This window comes from Apteryx rowi, unplaced genomic scaffold, assembly GCF_003343035.1.
Source record: "Apteryx rowi isolate R43461 unplaced genomic scaffold, aptRow1 scaffold_3, whole genome shotgun sequence".
Lineage (NCBI taxonomy): Eukaryota > Metazoa > Chordata > Aves > Apterygiformes > Apterygidae > Apteryx > Apteryx rowi.
The window spans coordinates 5,509,813-5,530,305 of record NW_020449418.1 but is presented as its reverse complement, the minus strand read 5'-3'; the positions used below and the strand labels follow the sequence as shown (position 1 = coordinate 5,530,305).

The window sequence follows — 20,493 nt, the reverse complement described above, 5'->3', positions numbered from 1 at the left end:
TTCCCTTTCCCTCCTTCCTAGGGAGGTGGAACATCCTCCCAAGATATACACAGAGTTTCTGAAAATGCTGTTATAGAAACAGTTGCTATGGTGGAAAATCACTGTGCCCAGCATCCCTGCCCTGCTGCTGCTAGAATCTGCCTCCCCTGTTACCACAGGCACTGGGAGCTGTGGGCAGAGCATCTGCCATGGAGGTGCAAAGCTCCCCACGTCCTCTGCCTCTTTGCATATGCTCGCTGGGTCTGCCTAATCGTTCTGATTGTGCTCCATGCGTCACTCTGCGGCTGCAGAGTCTGCTTCTCTCACCACAAACCTTCCTGACGATATTGAAGTTGGCTCAGAAACCAGTCTACAAGAGTTTGATATTAAAGAGCGGGGATTTTTCTTTGGATGCCTGAGCATTTGTATCTCTTTCTGGTTTGACCAAGTGGCTTAACTCTTGTTCTACACTGTCTGGTATCAGATGCATGGGCTAATGAAAAGCAGAGTGAGATGAGGTTTGCAGTATGCAGTGATTTTTCCCACCAGCACACTGACTTGCTGTGTCATGTGCCATGCTAGTATGAAGCTCTTTAAGCATGGATGTGTGGGACTGGGCCCACAGGCAGCATGCACTGCATCTGATACCTTTTTGCTCCTGCTATGCACACAATATAAAGCTGCATTTACCCTCCAGCTCTGTTAAGACAGTCCTGGTTTGGTGACTGAAAATGATTTGTTTCTCTTCCTTTGTATTGTACTCTTTGTATTGTATGCTTAGGATGAAAACATATTTTCTAGGAGGAGATCTCTGTACCACTTCTAACATGACAGAGTCCTGGATGTGGCTGCAGTCTGTAAGTGTTATTACAGTACCTCTGCAAGCAGATCTTGCCAGATCTACTAACCAAATYTTGTGGGTGTATTTGTATCACAAGGAGATTCTCCCTCTTTCCTCTCATAACTTGGTTACCTGTTTCCCAAAGCCAACACTGACATCAAGTATGTGTATCCAGCCACGCAGGCAATGGCCCCTTCTCTAAGCTGAGCTATTCCTGTCTGAAAAGAGTGGAGAATTTTGTGACTTACCCTGGAGCCCTGCAGTGTAGCTGGCAGCAATAAGAAAAGCTACAACAGTGAATGAAGGAAGGTCTTTTCTACAACTTTGGTACTTCAGGATGCACTCACAACGGAGCTTTTGTTTGCTGCTGTTGTACTTTTTAAGTAACTGGAAATCCAGGGAGTGTGTGCGAGTGAAGCCGCTTTGGTACGTTGGATGTTTATCCACCCAGGAGGATGTGGTCTGCTCAGGGCRGACCATTTCCTTCTCTGCCTAGAGCAGAGCAAGGACTATCTGAGTATGCAAAAGGTAAAGAGTGATCCTTCAGGCCACAAACTTGTTACTCTGGGCTTTTATCTTTGGAAGCAGGAGTTTCTTTAGCCCTGAGTTTGTGCTGCACTGTAAGACAAAATGGATGAAAAACAGTCTAGGGAAAAGATGGAGGCCTTCTTGGTTTTGCACTGATGTTGCTCTCTTGATATCTTTGGCTTTTTTTCCTGAGATTTGCCATTTCTATGAAAGCAGATAAGGAGGTCTGGGATTTAGCCTGCAGAATCCAGAAGGCTGGACTTTGAAGGAAAACATATCACCACCCTTCATGTATATAATCGGACAAAGCTGAGTTTTTCAACTTGCAGCATCACATAATGTTTGATTCTCACCTCTGTGGCAGTCCATTCATCCACCTAGAGCAGCACAACTTGCTTCGGAGCTTTGGTGGAGGAGGGAATGTGCTCGTGATGTAGCTGATACCGACCTTTAGGGGCAAAGTAGTGAGTAGATGCAGTAGTGGCTTGATTTCATTTGGCAGTCTCCATGCTCCGGTGATGCCAGTGAAAGGAGATGTGGGGCCAGGCAGCACTCCCAAATTCTCTTCYATCTGTGCCCAAATTCATAAGCCCAGTGAGGAATCTCTCTCCCTCACACCTAATGGTTGCACTGAACTGCCGCTGTGGTGAGGCCCCCATGTGTCTCTCTAGAAACTCTAGAAAGGTCCCAGCTCTGCAGGATCTGTCCTCAGTGTGTGCTACCCCACCTGTGCTCCTAGCGGGTAGCTCTGCCCCAGACCCTTAATGTACTCATGAACATTGAACAATGGAGGCAAGAAAGGACAGCAGCGTTGTTCCAGCACCTTCTTTTTGTCTCAGGGCTGTCCTAACTCTGCAGGGATTTTTAAAGCTGTACTGTTTTTCTCCTATAAACCTCAGTGCGTGTTTTTCTATTTGCAGGGGTTTGGATTTGCTAAACCAGTTCCCTTGCTTGTGGGCATGCCTTTTTATGTTTGAAACACGAGTTGCAGGATAAATACCCAATTTATTTCAGAAACTTTGTTAACCACGCTGCAGGTGAAGGATGTGCTGTGAAGCTGGTATAGGGTCAATGCAGTGAATGGCATTTCCCCTTTCATAATCAGCCAAACAAAAAGTTTGTATTTAATGCATATGGAAGTAAGAAAGTACGAATGGAGCTTGAGGGCTGCTTTCTGTTGATTCACCTACTTAAGCCTTTATTTTTTCTTGTTTGCCTTTCCTGTAATTACATACATTCCTCCTGCCTTTACACGTGTTAGATGTGTCTCGATAGATTCAGGTGCTGGGTGTAAATTTGAGTAACTGCCTTGATTTTAGTGGAGCTGGTTTTTGGGGATAACTGTGTTGCAGCTCATGGAGTTACAGTGATGTAAGTCAGAAATGAATCAAAGAACAGTCTCCCAGGAAGAGTCTGGCTGCATTGCCTTTCCTGTAGTGTTGGCTTGGAGTTTCTCTCTTTCACCCCTATACTGCAGGGATCAGAGCCCGACTCTTGCTGCCTCTTACCTACGGCTGCTCCCAGGCCGTGGGAGGGAAAAAGGGAAGAGAGGTACATCCTGGAAAAACAGTGCAACTCTCTCCAGTGTTGAACTTGGAATCTTTTAGCCATGTTTCTAATGTGACTTTCAATATGGTCACAGCCAGTCATATTAGAGGTGAACCCATGCCCTGCTTATTACACATGCTTGAGTTCAGAAGTGACAGATCTTCCCGGTAGCTTCCAGCAGTAGCAAACACAGAATAACAAAGGACTTAGGAATGGATGAATAGGATTGGGGAATGCTGTTATCATGGCATGGGGCAGGAGTATTTGATGTCATGCTGGTCGCTAATTCATCTGCGAAGCCTCAAACATTGATCTGTGTGGTTTAAATACATACTGAAGATGTTTTCTGTACTCTGCTACTTGAAATTCTCTCTCATGGTGCAAGGCATTCAGAGCAAATCATTTCCCGTTTCCCATTTGCAAGGGGATGCATGCCATTTAGTTCGTAATTGGAACGCAGCATGCTGCATGTGTCTTTGCAAGATCATGAAAAGTGGCTCGTTTTGTAAATCGCACAAGTATTTGTCACCTTTGTTTTAAAATGGGAGCTATAAGTTTTATGGGGCATGTGAAATATATATATTAGTTCTCTCACACAGATGAATCAGTCGTATTCTGATCTGGCATGGGCTTTATGACCCTGCTAAGGTTACATTCTATGCTAAATTTCGTCTGTTGCTCCTATATTTAGATCTTAGGTTTAATTTTTTTAAAGAGACAAGAACATTGAAAAAATAGATGTATAAAAGGGACTGTGCTTCTATGTGTTATTCATAAGCCAGGAGATTCAATGAGCTATGCCAATTTGGCATGTTGAAGCTGCTTGACAGTCCATTTCTTATTAAATATGGTGCATTTAAAAACGTCGATTTTACACAACTGCAGATCTGTTTGATTAATGTGTTTTCTAGGGAGTTTTTAAATACTTGAATTGGTTCAGAAAAGTCCACTAATGCTTAATGGGGCATGACAGTGGCCTCAGCCTACCTGTGATGAGGAATATCATCTGCTGGGGGAGACAGAAAGGGTTATGTTCCTAATATTATGGGGGATAAAATGCAAACGAATTAATGGAACAGATTTCCTTCACACTTCTGGAAATGCAATTTTTTTTCAGGTCAGCAAACATTATGAAAACCTTGTCATCTCTGCCTCTGAAGAAACATGTGCCTTTCTCTCAGAGTGAGAAATAAACCTGTTGTATTTTTTTTTCTTCTCTGATCCTACTTTTTTCCCTTGAATATGAGGGAAAAAAAAGATTTGTTGGTGTAGGGACTGGGGGAAGGAAATGGGGGCAGTTTTTCAAATGATGTGACTTAACATGACAGGAGTTAATCAGAGTTCATGTGCCAAGCCAGCATTAGTCAAAAAAGCGCTGCTGCTCTTTCTGGGAGAATAAACATCTTTGTGCAGTTCAGCTGTCTTTGCATTTTGGAGGGAGAGAAGAAGGGTTCAAAAAATGCTGTAGGATTCCTGTGTGCCTATAATTTGTAATATACATGGCATCTGTAGAGCAAAGAGGACTGCAAAGTGCAGTACAGAGAGAAATACTGTTACAGACTGGAAGTGGGGTTATCTGAAGCACCTAATTTTGCTCTTGGTGCTGTCTGTGAAAATTTTTACTGTGGCTCAAAGAAAGTGAATTTAGGGCACTGCCAAGAGCTGTTGAAAACCCCATCATGGGCTAAGATCCCTTTTCCGAGGTTAACTCAAAAGGAGCTTTGCCATTTTTTGATGGAGGATTGAGACCAATGAGGGAATGGGAAAGAAGAGTAAATTTGGAATTTACTCAGACTAGTTAATGGGTAGTAAGATTGGGAGAGCACTTGTAGAGGAAAGAAGCTCTATTATCAGTCCATTGGACTGAGTGGTACTAAACTGAGGGGTGGGCTGGTTTGCAGGACTGAGGTGCATGTTGGCTGGAGCAAGTGCAAGGATGACAAGTGAATGGACCTGGGGCTTAATTCACTTTTATTRTGCAGACTGAGTAGATGGTCGGTGGGACCTTATTCTCTAGTGGATTTGTTGGCCTGCTTAAAGCATAGCTCTATGCTCATTCCTCTGGGATTCACTGGTGTTATTTCAGTATCATTATATATCAGTGAGGAACAAACATGACTGGAGGATACAATCTGTCCTCTAACATTAGAGCCTCCAGAGCTGGATTGTGTTATGTGGCAGCTAGGTTTATATTATATCTAAATAAAATATTGTCAGCCTCCTGCTCTGCCATTCCAGTACCTTTTCTAACATTCCAGGACAATTTCCCTCCTGTTCCTATCTTGTCGTCTTTGTCAACAACAGCCAGATCTTCACAAGAGATAGTCTCTCAGCAGGCCTGGTTTACACATAAACCAGTTTCCTATGCATTTCTAGGTATGTCATAGATTAACTGTAATTTATGTCCATATTAAGGAGGCTTTACAGTGGATTGAAGAAGCTTTAGTATATGGGAGAATCAGGCACACTGATGGCTGGGCTTCTGTTTTTCCAAATATGGAAAATGCAGAGGATTTTCTAAGCCAGGAGCCCAAGGAGTGGTGAAACCTGTTCAGGAAATGCATCTCTTCACACTCAAAGCATGAGTCAAGAATTCCTCCACACTCCACTTGGGTTGGAAACAAGCTGTTGTACGTCATTTTTCTCCATGATACAAACCAGGTCATTCATCTCTTCACTTATCAATTAAAGAGTTGCTTCAGAGCAACTAGTCTCATTAAATCTGGAGACTCAATGCCCTATCTATCATAAATGGTTTAAGATTAACATGGAGGAGGCTAGCTTTCTTTTAGTACCTTGCAATTTGATTTAGCCTGGATATTATTTCCCAATGGAGAAGGGAGTTGTTTACCTTGGAAATATCATAAGTGATGCAATATTGAGAATCAATCAGTCTTTGCCTTGACGCTTATGCGCAGACATCATGAGATGGAGGGATAATTACAAAATGCAACATTCAGGTGGAGTTGCTTGGAAAAGTGGTTTGATTAAACCTTGGCAACTAATGAAGGATGAATCCAGACAGAGCGGTAGTAGACATCCCAGCTTTTGTCTTTGAAAAATGTTGTCTCGTTCAGAGAAATTAGAGTGTATAAAATGATACTACCTTTGTCAACATAAAAGCCTTATGTGCCTGACTGAGTTCCCTCTGTTGCCAGTGTTAATTAAAAGCCCATCCTTTGACTCAGAGAATTTCTGTGAAGTGGTGCAACTTGGAACAGGCTTTGGTTCCAAGTTTATTCCATTCTCATTTGYTTACTTTGATGACCAATATAAATCTATGAGGGCAAAGATTAAATTTGTGTYCTCTTTAATGGGATCACTCATGCAAAGGCTTTGGGATTAGATCTTAAATTGGCACCTTTTAAATCTCTGATACAGTTACAGACTCAGTGAGCTGTGTAGAGCCCTCACCTTTCTTATGGCTAGAACTAGCTGGAAATTACTTTTCTCTTGACTTCTGTGAAAATCTCAGTCCTCTGTCAAAATACGTATTCTACCAAGCATTTAGTCCTTTCCCCAGAAAGAGAGCAAAACACCAAACAACAAATATATTAATTAGTTTGACTAAAATTATTCAGCTTTTGAATRTTTCATTTACTAGTGGGGGAAAAAAAACACAACACAGACAAACCAAAAACTGTTGGGGAAAAAATCAGAAAAAGCCTTGAGGAGGAGAAGGAAGAGGAGAGAAGGACCAGATAGACTTTTTATGGTTCTTCTTCTAATGGACTGCTTCAGACTCTGGTCTCAGGGATTTGCATACGTAGGCTTCAAGGCAGCTTGCATTTTTGAATGTGTTGTCTCTGGAAGAATGCTTAAGGGCCATCCTCTGTGAACAAGGGCTGACAAAGGACTGGAGGTGGGTTTGTGTGAYAGGGAAGAAAGGTTATACTGCCATGGCCTTGCAAGCAATGTTAAATAAGTGGWGGTGAAATTACTTGATTTTTACACTGTTTCCCGGGTTTTTGAATTTTCTGTGTCTCAAGAGTTGGGTTGCAGCTTGTATCTGACTGTGGTCCGAAATAAATGCACTCTTCTGTACATTCATGCCAGGGCAAAATGTTTCAAAGTCTATCAGGTGGGCTCCGTGAGTGCTGCTGGAGACAGGATGAAGCCAGTGCAGGCTTTCTGGAGGAAGGCTGAATGGGCCTCACTGCTTCAGGGAGACTTTTCTATAGGATTTTGAGTAAAGCATCACTGGAGTCAGGATATGAAGTAGAGCAAGCTGTATGATTATTTCCCCGTGGGCAGCTGTTTCTGACTGGGAGCCCAATATCMTAAGGATATCTGTGGGACTGTTTTTCTGCAGTCCTGCATTTTGTGCAGTGAAGTGAGAGCCAAATGTTAGAAAAGTGCCTATTTGTATCCACGTGCTGCTGATGTAAACTACTACTAAGGTGTAGTGAAATCACACTCCTTGTCACTATTCAGAGCTTCCAGCTGACTCCACTAGTGTAACAAGGGTACTGCCTTACATTGATACCTTATTTTGTGCCTGCACTGGCGAGGGAAACCTGATATAGAGACCGCAATTCAGACCACTGGGATATTTATTTGCCTTAACTGTTGTTGATTTAAACGGTGGTGCTTAGACCTTTAAAAAAGATCTTCAGCAACTTCCACGATGAGACCCTTTTATTAGTGGGCATATTGTAAAGATTTAGGCTTTAATCTTGCATCTGTTGGGAAATATTGGCAAGGAATTGCTGATCATACTTTCCCTGAGTACACCTTGTAATTGGTTGTTATGCAAAACGATATTAATGCTGGTCCTGCAGACATCTATGTCCTTCAGTCTCAGCAAGGACAGATCAATGCACCAGGCAAGATGAGGAGCGTTGTAGAATACGGGGTAAGTAAATTTGCAGGCCTAAGAATGAATGAGACTCATCTTCTGAGGCAGTAGAATCGGGGAAGGGAGTATATCAATAAGGAAAAACTTGCCTTTGAGATCAAGTACAGTCCAGGTCACAAATAGGTAAATTTTAAACCTCCGCTTGAGGCAATGAGTGAAATGAATAAAAGGTGTTAGCATCATACAGAAAACCAGCCCATGCCTCTGCCAGAAAGCAGAGCAGCATCAAGGAGTCTGGCTTTTTAGTTCACTTTGCTATTGATACTACCTCAGTTGCCTTGCTGAGCCTGCTCTAACTGTATATCCTTTAAATCATTCTGAAAATCAATGTATTTGATTTTCCCCTTCAAGAGTGGTATATTGTTTGCAAAGACCTCTGGGATCTGCTGGAAGGAGGGAGTAAGGATGTCATTCTTGTGTTTTGCTGGTTCCTGTCATGTCAGGGCATATACGGAACAGGTGGGGATGCTAACCCACGCTTTCATTCGGGAGGTATTTGTACAGTGATGAAGGAGGCAGAGGAGCAGGCCCTGAGAAATCCTCACTCTCTGATCTTCTGCTGGGTYTGCACAGAAGGTACTGGAGAATATCTGTTCTCTCCAGGGTTGTAAAGCACACCATCAAAATACATCAAAACAGGCCTCTTAGAAGAATTGTGAAATAAAAAAATTAATAAAGCCAGGCTTTTATTCCTCAAAAGAAAACTGCTATCACATTGCAAATGATAAGCCTGCAAGAAAACACACCACTTGAGGGCTACTGTATGGGTTTAACTGGAAAGAGGACAACTAGCAGCAGCATCCAAGCTCTGCTCTGTAAGATGGTTGATAATAATCACATCTCTATGCCAATCATAAAGAGTGGAAACTAGGAAAAGAAGGAAGAAGCTGACAGTCAGCAATTGTCCTTACATCCGAGTTCTCTTGGACACGTGCTTTCTGATGGGAACTTCTAATGCATCCAGATCAGTTGCTGCTGCTGAGACTGTTAGGCACTGTTATTGCTCTGATACTCAAGGACAGTGACTAGGTCGGGTCTCATAGTATGAAGACTGTAAAGAAATGCAGCAAATAATGACATCCTCCAAAATCTTTTATGAAGAGGTTAAAACAAAACTAGCTTCCTCTCCCAGATTTATGTGACACTGTTGATGTTAAAGAAAGAAGGAAAAGCTAGAAAATGGGCTAGAAAATGTTGTGGCCTACTCCATTCTTTATTCAAACACTTGCACAAATACATCAAGTGCTGTTTTTGGCTACAGTCTGGTAAATGAGCAAACACTTAATCTAAGTGTGTGCTTACAGTTGCTTGACTAGAAGATGGTTTGACCAAAGGCTTTATTTAATTGCATGGCAGACAGTCTTGGGAGCTCCCTGGCCATGTGTGTGTGATGTGGACATACTGTGCAGTTCTGGACGGTGATGGCAGAGGGGATGAGGGCTGTGTCCTTAGATTTGCCCTTTAGTGAATTTTTTGGGTGCCTTAAAAATGTACTGTGGATTCTCATGTCTTGCTTGATTTTTTTTTAATGAGAAAAGTAAACTTGGGTTGAAGTACCAGCTTCATATATACACCCATGAGAGGTGAAGGGTGAGAGGGCCTAAATAAGGGGAGTAAAACCTGTTGTAGGAAGGAATCTGAAGGTCACTGGAAAGTACCTTCAAGAGCTCTGCGTTGGTGTGTGCGCAGACAAGAAGACTTCTGAATAGAAGGAAGCCCTGCTCCCCCTTCTCCACAAGCTGCTTTACCACATGTTCATGGATGTCCAGCTTGGCCAGAACAGGAGAAGGCTAATGAGGAGAGAATTCTATGGCTTTCTTTTGAGGCATGGCATGAGGAGGGAGTAGAGGAGCAGTGAGGATAAAAGGCAGGTAAAAGTTCAGAGAAGAGCACTGAGAGCAATGTTACATTGCAGGTGTGCATGCAGCGTTRTCTAGGACTGTCAGATCCGGTGAGTAAAAATTTCATCCTCTGGGCTCAGTTCAGGCAATGTTACTATAGATTACCTGTTTCTGGAGGGGTGCACATATCAAATGCTCTGCTTTATAAAAGAGGAAGCCTGTAGTCTAGCAGGTGTGAAAACCTAGGACCAAGACCTAAAGGAGCCCTGAACTGAGAATTAGAGATGTTAAATCACTTTGGCTGCTGCAGGGTGAGATTTAGCCTCAGTGTGAATGGGGATGTGTGAGCTCCCTCCAGTGTCTAGTTGTGTGATAAAGGTGGACCTAAATGAGAGACCTTGGCAGAGAAGACACTTTAGTCATCCCTTTAATGTGCTTCTGAATCTCCTGTGCTGGTACTGCAGCGGTGACGGCAGTACAGGGGAAAATCTAGAGAGAAAAGAAATATTCTGTTCAGTCTGGGCTCGAGAGAGTTAATTGCAGCATAAAAATACTATTACGATATTAATGAGAAATCCACTTGTGCAAAGCACAGCTTTGGGCTGAACCTGCCATTTGTAAAATTTACACAGCTATTCAGTAATACTAATCTGGTTGTTCTGGCAAGAAACTTTAGTTTAAAAATTCCTGTAGAAAAGTGTTTTGATTTAAAGAAAGAAGACCTTCTCTGTTAAAGTCTTTGTGGATTTTTTTTTCTCTCCTATCTCAGATTTTCACTGAGACCTGAAATTATAGTATTTCAGACTTTCAGATCAGTGATGTTTGAAGATCATATTTTTAATCCCTTTTTGGCCCTTTTTTCTCCAGTTTGAGATAGAAGACTAGAATGAATAACTTCCAGCTGATTTCTTGTTCTGTTTCTGTTTYACTTTCATTGTTTTTTTTGCCACACTGTCAAACTTCTGTGGGTGAGGAAGTTTTTGAAAGGAATCTGACCCCCCTCCTCCCCAAATGGAAAAAGAAGAAAAAACCCTGGAATCTTTAGTTTCTTTTATTAAAATGCAAGGGGTAGGAAGGAGGAAAGAGGGGAGGAACTTTTCTTTTCCCCAAAATAATAAAACTGAACTGGTGATGATGTATGACCTAGTGAAGGGTTTGTGTGCCAGAAAGCTTGTCTTTTTCTTGAGGTACCTTTAGTGATCTAAGAGAAGATACTACCCCTTTCCAACCAACCTTGCTTCCGTGAAAACTCTCAACTGTTTGCAACTTTGAAATGTTCTTAAAAAAGAGTCTGCAGAAAGCTGTGAAAGGAGGACATGTTCCATCTCCGGACGGAGTGRGGTTCATATCTCCCCACCATGTTGTTGGCCTGCTACCAGCCAGAGAACAYGTGAGTGGTGTTGGTGACGAAGTGTGGCCATCTGTCTGAGTAACTAGGCTGAGATAGTCCCTCAGTTGTCATCCTAATACTTCTCGCTTCCTTACTAAGGATGCTGTACTAAAAAGGAGCAATGGTCTAGGCATGGCTATTGTGAGAAGCAGGAGAGTCTTCTGTGAAAGACAATTGTAAAAAGGGATAGGATGGGTGGGATGGTCAAATAGCTATTCAGAACTTCACCTTCAAAGTGGTGAAGCAACTTTAGCTCCACTTTACAGATGGAAAAATGGGAAAGAGGTTTTAAATGACTTTTCCCAGGCTCTGAAGGGGAAATCCATGCTAGTTTGACTACTAGAGCTCTTACCTCTATCTCTGTTTGGCCTACAGTCAACCCCTCACAGATTAATAATAATAATAGTGCCTTTCAGTTTTTGTCAGACCATCCGATCTGATCTTGACCTATAATGTGAAGATGAAAGGCCCTGTTTGCTAAAGTTAATCCCCCAGGCCATCTGCTTTCCTTTATCTTTTCTGACTGAATGCATTATTTCCTTGTCCAGCCTGCCAGCTTTTGGCGTATGTCTCTAGCTCTCTTGTAACACTAATGCTGAGTTACGTCTGACTATGTGCAGAGGACTGCAGCCACTTCGAACAGCAACTGCCTATTTAGAGATGCTTAGGGATTTCCTTTAGTATTTCCCTTCCTCTCTTGGCAACTCCTCTCAGTATGATTTATGAATAGCAAGCATAGCTGGGGGTGATGGGAAGTATCAACACCTCTGAATCCCAGTGATAGGAGCCAGGATAATTAATAACAGCAAGCCAGGAGTGTTTGCTTTGCATGAAGRTCGCACGGGAGAGAAGTATTATTCTGTATTCTTTGGGAATGGGGGAAGTCAGGACTAGCCTTTCCCTGTGCTGTTAAATCTGCATGTCCTTTTCCTTAGATAATTAAGTAATCCCAGCCTTTTGAGGAGAGAGCCTCCCTCCTTTTTCCCTTGCAGATGTAGTACATGTACCTTGTGGCAAATCAATGCTAACTGTATTACCATGCATTATTGCAGTAATGGAGTAGAGTAAGCCCAAGGAAAAATGTTCAACCCTTACCGATTGCATTAAGAGCATGAGGATCTTTTATGTAGTTGGCTTATTAATGGCACTTTCATTTATGTCCCTGTATTTTAACCCTTTGGAGATTACTCTTTAGCTCCAGAATACAAGTAAACTTGCCAGGTGTCAAACAGATTCGATAAAGGGAGAATGACAAGAGTGATCTCTGGGTGCTGCACTGGAACTTGGGTGTCTATAACAAAGCTGAGCAATATATTTAAACCACCACCAGAAGAAGGGAGCGGTTAAATTACTAAGCAGAACCCAGGATAAATATACTCTCTGTTTGGAGGCACAAATGTTGTAGTCAGGTGCTCATTTAAGGGAAGGGGTGTAAAGCATTTTGGCCCCTCACCCTTGTACCCATTGACTGCAGCATGCTTTTGCATCGTGTGAAATGCCTGTGCAGCTCCTTCTTTCTTCCTTCCTGGAAGAAATCMCTGATTTGCCCCAGTAACATTTTTCTTCTGTGTAAGATCAGCCTCCTTAGCTGTTCTCGCTTGCCCTCTGTCTGATGGTAGCCAACTGGTATGTTGTTTGCAACAGGCATAATCTAGACTTCAGTGGGGACTGTTTCTTTGCTTCATTAGCAGGTCTTCTCCTTGGCCCTGGTAGGTGATCAGGTACTCTGGGCATCACTAGAGTGTAAATGATTAGTAGCTTATTAGTTGTCATTTTCGTCATGGAAATGAATACAGCAGTGGTCCCCAGCCTTTGCCAGCCCAGTAGTGAGCATGCATTACAGTGTGTGTAGGGTTACACTTTGTTTTCTTCTTGGGGCTAGTGTCAGCTTTTCTAATTTCCTGTGATTGTGTGTTTCAGCTTCAGAGAGTCCCCTGTGAAGTGAAGCCATGAGCCACCACAGTCTAGCAAAGGCTTTGGGCTGTAATAGGTGCCACTTAGTTTTGTCCTACCTCCTGGCTTAGAGGTGTTGTGAGCATGAATTCCCCTGGGGCTCCTGAAGTGGGTGGAATTTCCTTTCAAAATACTTCAAAGCCCATTTATGTGAGACTTGATTCAACCCGACTCCTTTTAGGAGTAAGTGTGAGATCTGTTGTTACTGAATCAGTGTACAGGAGATGTGGGGGACTGCTGGGACTGGTTTGGTAAGAAACACCTGCTTACAGCATAGTGCTACCATAGTGCAGTATTATTTTTTTCTGTATTAAAACTTTATTTTCTTTTGTTCTTCCCCACTAAATGTACACTCTTGTACTCTTGTTGACCAGTACAAAGTCTTTCCTCAGTGCTGTAGTTCAATTTCTCTGTTGTACGGGGTTGTTCTTCAGAGCAGGGAAGGAAATAGCTGTAGGTGAGAGTCTTAAAAGGCAGTGTTTGTTGTGGGAGAGAAAACAGCACCAAGCTGTGTCAGGATGAACATCCTCTTGTGAAGTCCCACCATCAAAGTTGAGGTCCCTGTCAGACTTTTTTATCTCTAGCTTGCTAAGAAAATTCTGCCTTTGCGCAAAAATTTTTCTTTGGATTTAATGTGTGCAAAGAAGAAGAAACAGGAACAGTGTCTTCCCCTTCTACGTCTATCTCAAGCTTTGTGCAGGGAGGAAAGGAAGGAGAGATTTTTCTGGAGGAGGAAACAAACTGGTGAAAGTATCTGGGGTGAGAGCAAACTCTTAGTTGTAGAGAGCTGACCGTGTGTCACTGACCACAGCAGCTCCATTCTTCTAGGATGAGCTTTATGCAGTGGAAAAAGGTAGTTTGCGTGCCTTTTTCTGTCTTATTTCTTATTCCTCTAGGAGGAATTTTCTACAGCTTTTCCCTGTGAGACATCTGGTTGGCAGGAATCTATCAAGAAATGTTTCCATCCTTGTGGGTATGTGGGTTTTTGCTGTTCCTTTTCCCACTATCCTATAGAGACCTTGCTGACCTTCCTTGTTTGAAGCTACTAAGTGCTGCTGAAAGGCAGCTTGAATCGTTTGTTAGTTAGGCTTTCCCACCTAAGCAGTGTCAGTGATTGCCACATGGGCTGTGGCATGATGGAATTTCAGGGAGAGCCTGTCATGAAACCTTGCAATGGACATCTTTGAACATCCTCTCTCTGTCATTGTAGATCAGACCTGTTTTTCATGACTTTGAATTTCTTCCCCAGGGGCTTCCAGGTAATCTGAACCCCAAGTCTGGGGAGCAAGTGAGTCTGCTGGGACTGCTGAGGACAACATTATCTAGTTGCTCTGGCATGCAGGGTTGTGCTGCATGGGAGCGCTTGGAGGAGACACGGTCAGCTCCTGACAGTGATGTATTCCTAATCTGTCGTCTCATTTGAGGTTTGTGGCATGTGATTTGTGGCCTTTGGTTTACAGATGGTAGCACAGCCTTGAAGGGCTGTTTACCCCTTAATGAGCTTTAGGGATGTCACTGTTGCAATCTTTGGATTGTAACAGTTATGTCCTGCAATAAGACCTCCTTGGACTCCTCTAGAGGGGAATTCTGGGTCAAACAAAAACCAGCGGGTCTCAGATGGGGACATCAGTTATTAAAACTGATTCAAGGCCTTTACTTAAGTATGAAGTGTGCTTGGGTCATGGACACAAGCTTAACTAGCTAGTGTCTGTTAATGTGAGTCACCTGAGCAGTTCAGGCAGCAGGAACTGAACTGGTTGGTAGCTGTTTGCCTCCAGCAGACACAGTGGCTAAGGATGGATACCTCTTTGGCTGACACAACAGGAGTCTGAATGGTGTTTCCATAGCAGCAAGAGCTAGCAAGGTTTAGCACTTCGCTTTCTTTCTCCTATAAGAGTTTGTGCTAAGCCTTACCCCATTCAAACAGCTCCACACTCCTCAAATCAAGGTAGTCATGGTTCTTGTTATGAGTGCTTTGAGGAGAAGACCTGAACCTTTCCAGATCACACTGTGCCCTAGGGAAGGAGTGGAACAAGAAAAGGGTAGATTTCAGGTTCACTAGGACTCTCTTTGCACAGCAAGCAGAATTTGTCCTTAGGCTTCTTGGTAGCAAAAGCCACCCCGATCAATCGGGGACATCAGACTCTGTTAACAGCCAGAAATGAGAAGCTGATGAGAGGTGCACTCAGTTGCCAACAGTAAGTTGATATGCTCTCTGCTTTCCAAAAGATTCCAGGATTCCTTTTCTCCATGAAACCCATAAGAGTCAGGCAGACCTTGGGAGAGGAAGGGAGATTAGGGCCATTTGCTCTTTCTGACTTTGTGAATATTAGTTAGACTTCCCTGCTTTTAATCAGATTTTCTCTTATTACTCATTATCTTATTACTCATTGCATGTTCTTGGATATTATAATATCTTAATATTATATTATAATATCTTAAGGCATGATTATACCTCTCTTCACTACACATGGCACAGCTGGACCCAACTTTTTAGAGGAAGTGTTTGAATTTAGAAGACACAGAGAAGCTGAAGATGTGAATGTTCTGATCCAGCACCTTCTGAGAGACACCGAGGAGCATATTTTGAAAAGTTTGGCAAACACTTTTGAAAACCCTGGTCCTTATTGTGGTTCTGGACCATACGAAATCCAGGAGATAGTGTTTCTTGTATTTCTGACTGGGCAAGGACAGCTTGCTGTCAACTGATCTCTGTATGTGCTGCAGATCCAGGCTCTGTCTACTGTGATCAGCTCTTTGGAATTTCTGTTGATGGTGAAAATTATCAGCAGAAGGGGAGTTTCATGCTCTTAGATTTAGGACCAACCAGAACCCACCATTAACTAGCAGCATGACGTGAAACATGCAGAATCTCTCCAGTGAGTTGAAAACACCTTTGTTTTCTCTCTGGGCTGCTGAGTCCTTCACTCTGTGGTTGGTTGTGCACGTTATGCACCCTTTGGGCCATCTGAACAGTGGATGAAGACAGCGGAGCTATCTGAGCGTTCCCAAATGAAAGGGGCTCTGCTGTCTCCTGCATAAATGGTGTTTGTGTAGAAAAAAACAAAAGGAGGGATACAGACAGGTCAGTCACCAGAGCTGGCATTGCATCTGCTCACGTGGGTCAAATCCTGAGACTGGGCTTCTGAGGAGGCCTGTGGGTGTGTGCAGTCCTGCAGGAGGAGAAGGGGCATGGAGCAATGATGGGCAGGGCTGGGCAAAACAGAAGGCTTGGGGGTACTGGGGAGCCAGTCCACAACCAGCAGTGGAGATGGTGATGGTGGTGGGGGTATCGATMTGTGTGGTAGGAGTTAAATCTTCAGTTCCCTAATCTTTTTTTTTTTTCCCCTCAAAATGAAACAGTTGCAGAATAGAAAAAAAAAAAAATCAATGAAAACCCAAAATGATCAGTGCTGCCTGAGAAGGGTTTGGAGTGAAATGATTGCCAGGCTCTATTTATTCCTTTCTTTAGATCTGAATAGTGTCATTAGACTTCTTCCACCCAAATCATCCCCCCCCCCCCTGACAAACACAGCTCCCCCAATTGTCTCTTTCCTTAATTGAACCCAGCTTCCCCTTGGTTATAGGCATGTTCTGCTACTTTATATTTGTGTGACAATTTGCCTTCCAGAACATTTACTTACTTACTTAGAAATCTACCGCGGAGCCTGTTGTTATGGCATATGGTTGCCTTACATCACTAAGTGATCAATTAAAAATCAACATGGCCCAACAGAATATAACACAGATCCCTSCTGCTTTGAATGGATGTTTGTAGTTGGATAGAGATTAAAGCAGATTGTAATGGATTAGACCAGGGATTAAAACAGCCTGTAATGGATACTGTGTTGCATTATTCCACTTCTATTGTTGCATATAGACTGTGCAAATCTGGGGCTGTAGAACAGCTTCCTCACTGTCGCTGTGTTGTGCRCCAGGCCAGGCCTGGAGCAAACCCGGTATTCCTGCACCAGGAATGGTGTGAGCTGGAAGAGGCCCTTCGCTTGGTGCTGGTGATGGGCTCGCAGTTCGCAAGTTGTGCAGGAGATGGGGGTGTTGCTCACGTTACCTTTGTCTTCTGGAAAAGGAAAGGGAGTAGAGAGCAACTGCTGCATCTCTTTGGCACCAAGGCCTCTGCTAAGGACCAGGGGATCTGGCAAGGAAGAGATTTTAATAGGCCGCATCAGTGCTTCGGCAGTGCCACCTGTTATTTAACAGTAATAAGCAGGCCCTGCTGAAGGGTTTCCAGGGCTTTCTTTATGAACACCAGTCCTTTCTGTGGGTATCTGACTGACAAGTAAGGGCTTGGGGTAATCTCACTGATGGGGTATGAACTGATTGTCTGGAACTGTCCCTGAGTGTGGCAGATGTGGGTGATATTCACAGGTGGTGATTTTAGGTGCAAGTAACTGCTGTCTAATCTGCAGGGTAGGAGAGACCTGCTACTGGGGTGCTGAAAGTACTGTCCTAAAGAAAGTGTTGGTGAACACACCTGTGGATGAAAGCCTGTCACATCCTGTGCTATGTCTCATACACCTGGGTTCTTGTGGTGACAAAGAAGGATATGGTAAACACAGAGCAATGCCTTGTACTGGCAGGATTTGGGAAGGGAGATGTGTAGACAGGTCCTGTTTTGGTGTGGGTGGGTTTTTGATCATGAAGTCAGGGAATAGAGATGATATTGCAGAAATGAGGAGCTGATCCAGGTGTGAACAGGGACTAGGTCTTAAACAGCATCCAGTAAGGCTGAGAAGATAAAGGAATCTGGGTAAACTGCTCTCCTGGCAGTAGTGGCCAACCAGCAGCAATTGCTAGCTCCATGATGGTTTTTACTTGTGGCGACAGTGGACATGCAGAAAGCTTCAGGAGCAGCAGGGAGCTGCTGGGCCCAGGGGACTGGAGAAACTTGAAGCATAACTCAGGGACAATTGCAGCCCCATTGGGTGAGGCTGGCATTAGGTGGGCAGTGCATCTCTTTGCAGTGCACGGCAATGGCAAAATCCAGGGATGGGACGTGTGCTGCTGATGCCCTATACTTGGGACARTCTTCTCGCAGCAGTCAATCTAGGGAGAGAGAATTAAGGTACTCCCCCCTACCCATACTCTGTTGTACCTTTGCAAGCATCTGGAGGGTGCAGTCTTGGGGGTGAGCCTGGCTCTGTGCATGCAATGCAGCTCCTGCCACTGGTTTGTGCAACTCATGCGATTTCCTTGCCCACGGTTGTGTGCACGTGGTTATGGAACAGCTCTGGCTCAAGCCCCCGTCACTACTCTCAAACAAATGTTGGCTCCTAAACATTTTGGCAGTGTATTTTGAAAGGCAGCCGAATGCAAGTCAGAAATAACATCCCCGGGGTTGGGGGTGGGTGATTTGCTTCCACTGCCCCCACCTCCCCCTTTCTTTCTCTGTGTTACTGGGATTTCTGCCATCGGCAGGGCTGTGCCCGCGGGTAGGAGCTCTGGCCGCAGACTGGCTCTTCCCCCCGCCGCGGCTCTGGTACTGTTTGTACTTTCCTCTGCAAGCCAGCTGATGCCCCAGACCCTCTTCTCCCTCCTTGCAGGACAGCCCTTTAGCGACAGGTCCCATCGTTTGCAACAGCCAGCAGTGTTCGCAATCCCCTCTTTCCTTTTCCAGCTTGCTTCTCACTCTCCCCAGCTGCAGCCAGGCTGCACAGAGACCTCCCCCGCCCGAGTTAAACGCTTTGCAGCAGGAGGTGGCTAAACGCAGGGCACTGGCTACCGGGGAACCCCCATTGCTCTGCCAGTCCGGGTGTTGCGATCACTGATCCTTTCTCTGTCCCTCCRCTCCCCGCCGGGTTAGAAGACCTAAATTGGGGGGGCTGAGAGGAAAGCTGTTGAGCTGTCCCCGCTGTGGGATGAGCGGTGTGGGAGAGAGACTGCGGGGAGAGCCGTGCAGTGGCGGATCCATCCTCGGACGGCAAAGAATGGCTGATGTGGTATGTGGGAGGGTGGGACGATTAACATAACGCTAATTATTGACACTCTTCAGAAGGGGGAGGAGAAGGGGGGAGGTTGACTGTGGATTTGATCTGGAGAGAAAGTGCCGATGTGTTGCTGCAATAAATAGCTCCGGAGGGATGTGGCACCGGCATTGGTGACTCTGACAAGGGTGACCCCCAGGAGGATGGGGGACGCCCCGGAGCCGTGGGAGGAGGCAGCGTGCTCCATCCCCTTCGCACTGTGCAATTACTCACACCTTGTCCAGGGCTGAAGCTGCAAAGGCTCCTTGGGCTTTGCCAGCAGAAAGTAGGTGTCCTGGGCTGGGGGAATGTTGCATCCCTGCAATGGAGGGGGGGCACTGCCGTGATCTAAGGACATGCACCTTTCTCGCTCCTTCTCCCAACACAATCCCGAGTGATGCTACAGTGAGCTGCCTGCAGAAATTATTCTTCCTTGTTTCTCTTCCCCTCTAGAATAAACACTACCAGTCTCCTTTCCCAGCTGGTAGAAGGTGACAGGGCTGCTGGGGTTCCCGCGCGCACATGTGGGCTCCCAGCGCCGGGCAGCCCCGCTCCGGGCAGGGACGCTGCAGGGCTCCAGGGCGGCAGGAGAGGACATACCCACATGCCTGGAGCTGGCTCTGGAGCGGTGCTCTGGATGGTCGTGTCCGTGGGTTCGCTGTAATATACAAGCACAGAGTCAGCCACGAGTCATTCATCCCAGCTGCATTGCTTTATGCCCCTTACCCATCCCCAGCGTCTATGCATACACATACATACATATATACAGGGAGGAATAGCTACGCTGCTGTAAATACGTGTGCATGTATATTAGGAGAAGGAGGGAATGAGGGCTGCTTTGTCTCAGGCAGGAGCACACGTACCAACTCAGGAGAGCAGGCTGGGTGATGCTCCAGCTGATGCGGTGCGGTGCGGTGTCCCGCTCCCGCCCCCGGCCCTGGCCCCCGGCGGCGCGGCGCGGCGCAGCGCGGCTGGTGACTCGGTGGTGTATTTCAGCGGCGGCGGCGGCTTGGCAGGGCTCGGGGCTCCTCCCCCCGTGTGGTGTTACCCTCTCACTTGATCAAATCCTTGAACGTGAACAGTTTCACTGAAAAGCACTTTTCAAAAAAAAAAAAAAATCCACCAACAGTAAGGAACAGAATCTAACTACCGGGGAGAGAGTTTTTTTCTTTTTTCCTTCTTTCTTTTTTTTTCCTTTTTTTTTTCCTGGTCACCATCTCAGAGGCTGAGAAAAGGGGAAGAGAAAGAAGGAGAGCGAGAGAAAGAGGAGCCTTTTGCAAATAATTATTATAATTAGAATCCAGCCCCTTCTCCTGAAAAAGAGCCCTAAACCCAGCGCCTCAGCCCCCCTCCTTCTGCAAGCCCCCCGACTCGCTCCGCAAAGGCATGGAGAAGGGGACTAACTGCTTTCCGACCTGCCACACGGTTTTTCTCGCCTGGACATGGCTCTTGCTCCTCTCTTGGTGTTGCACCGGCGCCGAAATAACTTGCAGATCCTGCTCGTCTCCATCTCCCTCCTGGCCGTCCTCGTCGTCTCGCCTTAGGCAGGAGCAACGACAGCCGCCGCCGCCGCC

General features: G+C 45.0%; 1 protein-coding gene across 1 annotated transcript in view; it reads left to right on the top strand.

Moving 5' to 3' along the window:
* The first annotated feature begins 808 nt into the window (after positions 1 to 808).
* The window catches only part of SORCS3 (sortilin related VPS10 domain containing receptor 3), a 337,032-nt gene continuing 317,347 nt past the window's right edge, over positions 809 to 20,493 (top strand). The window contains exon 1 of the mRNA XM_026069736.1: positions 809 to 836. Coding sequence (XP_025925521.1) covers positions 822 to 836 — 15 coding nt within the window. The 5' untranslated portion in view covers positions 809 to 821. The remainder of the gene's footprint in view (positions 837 to 20,493) is intronic.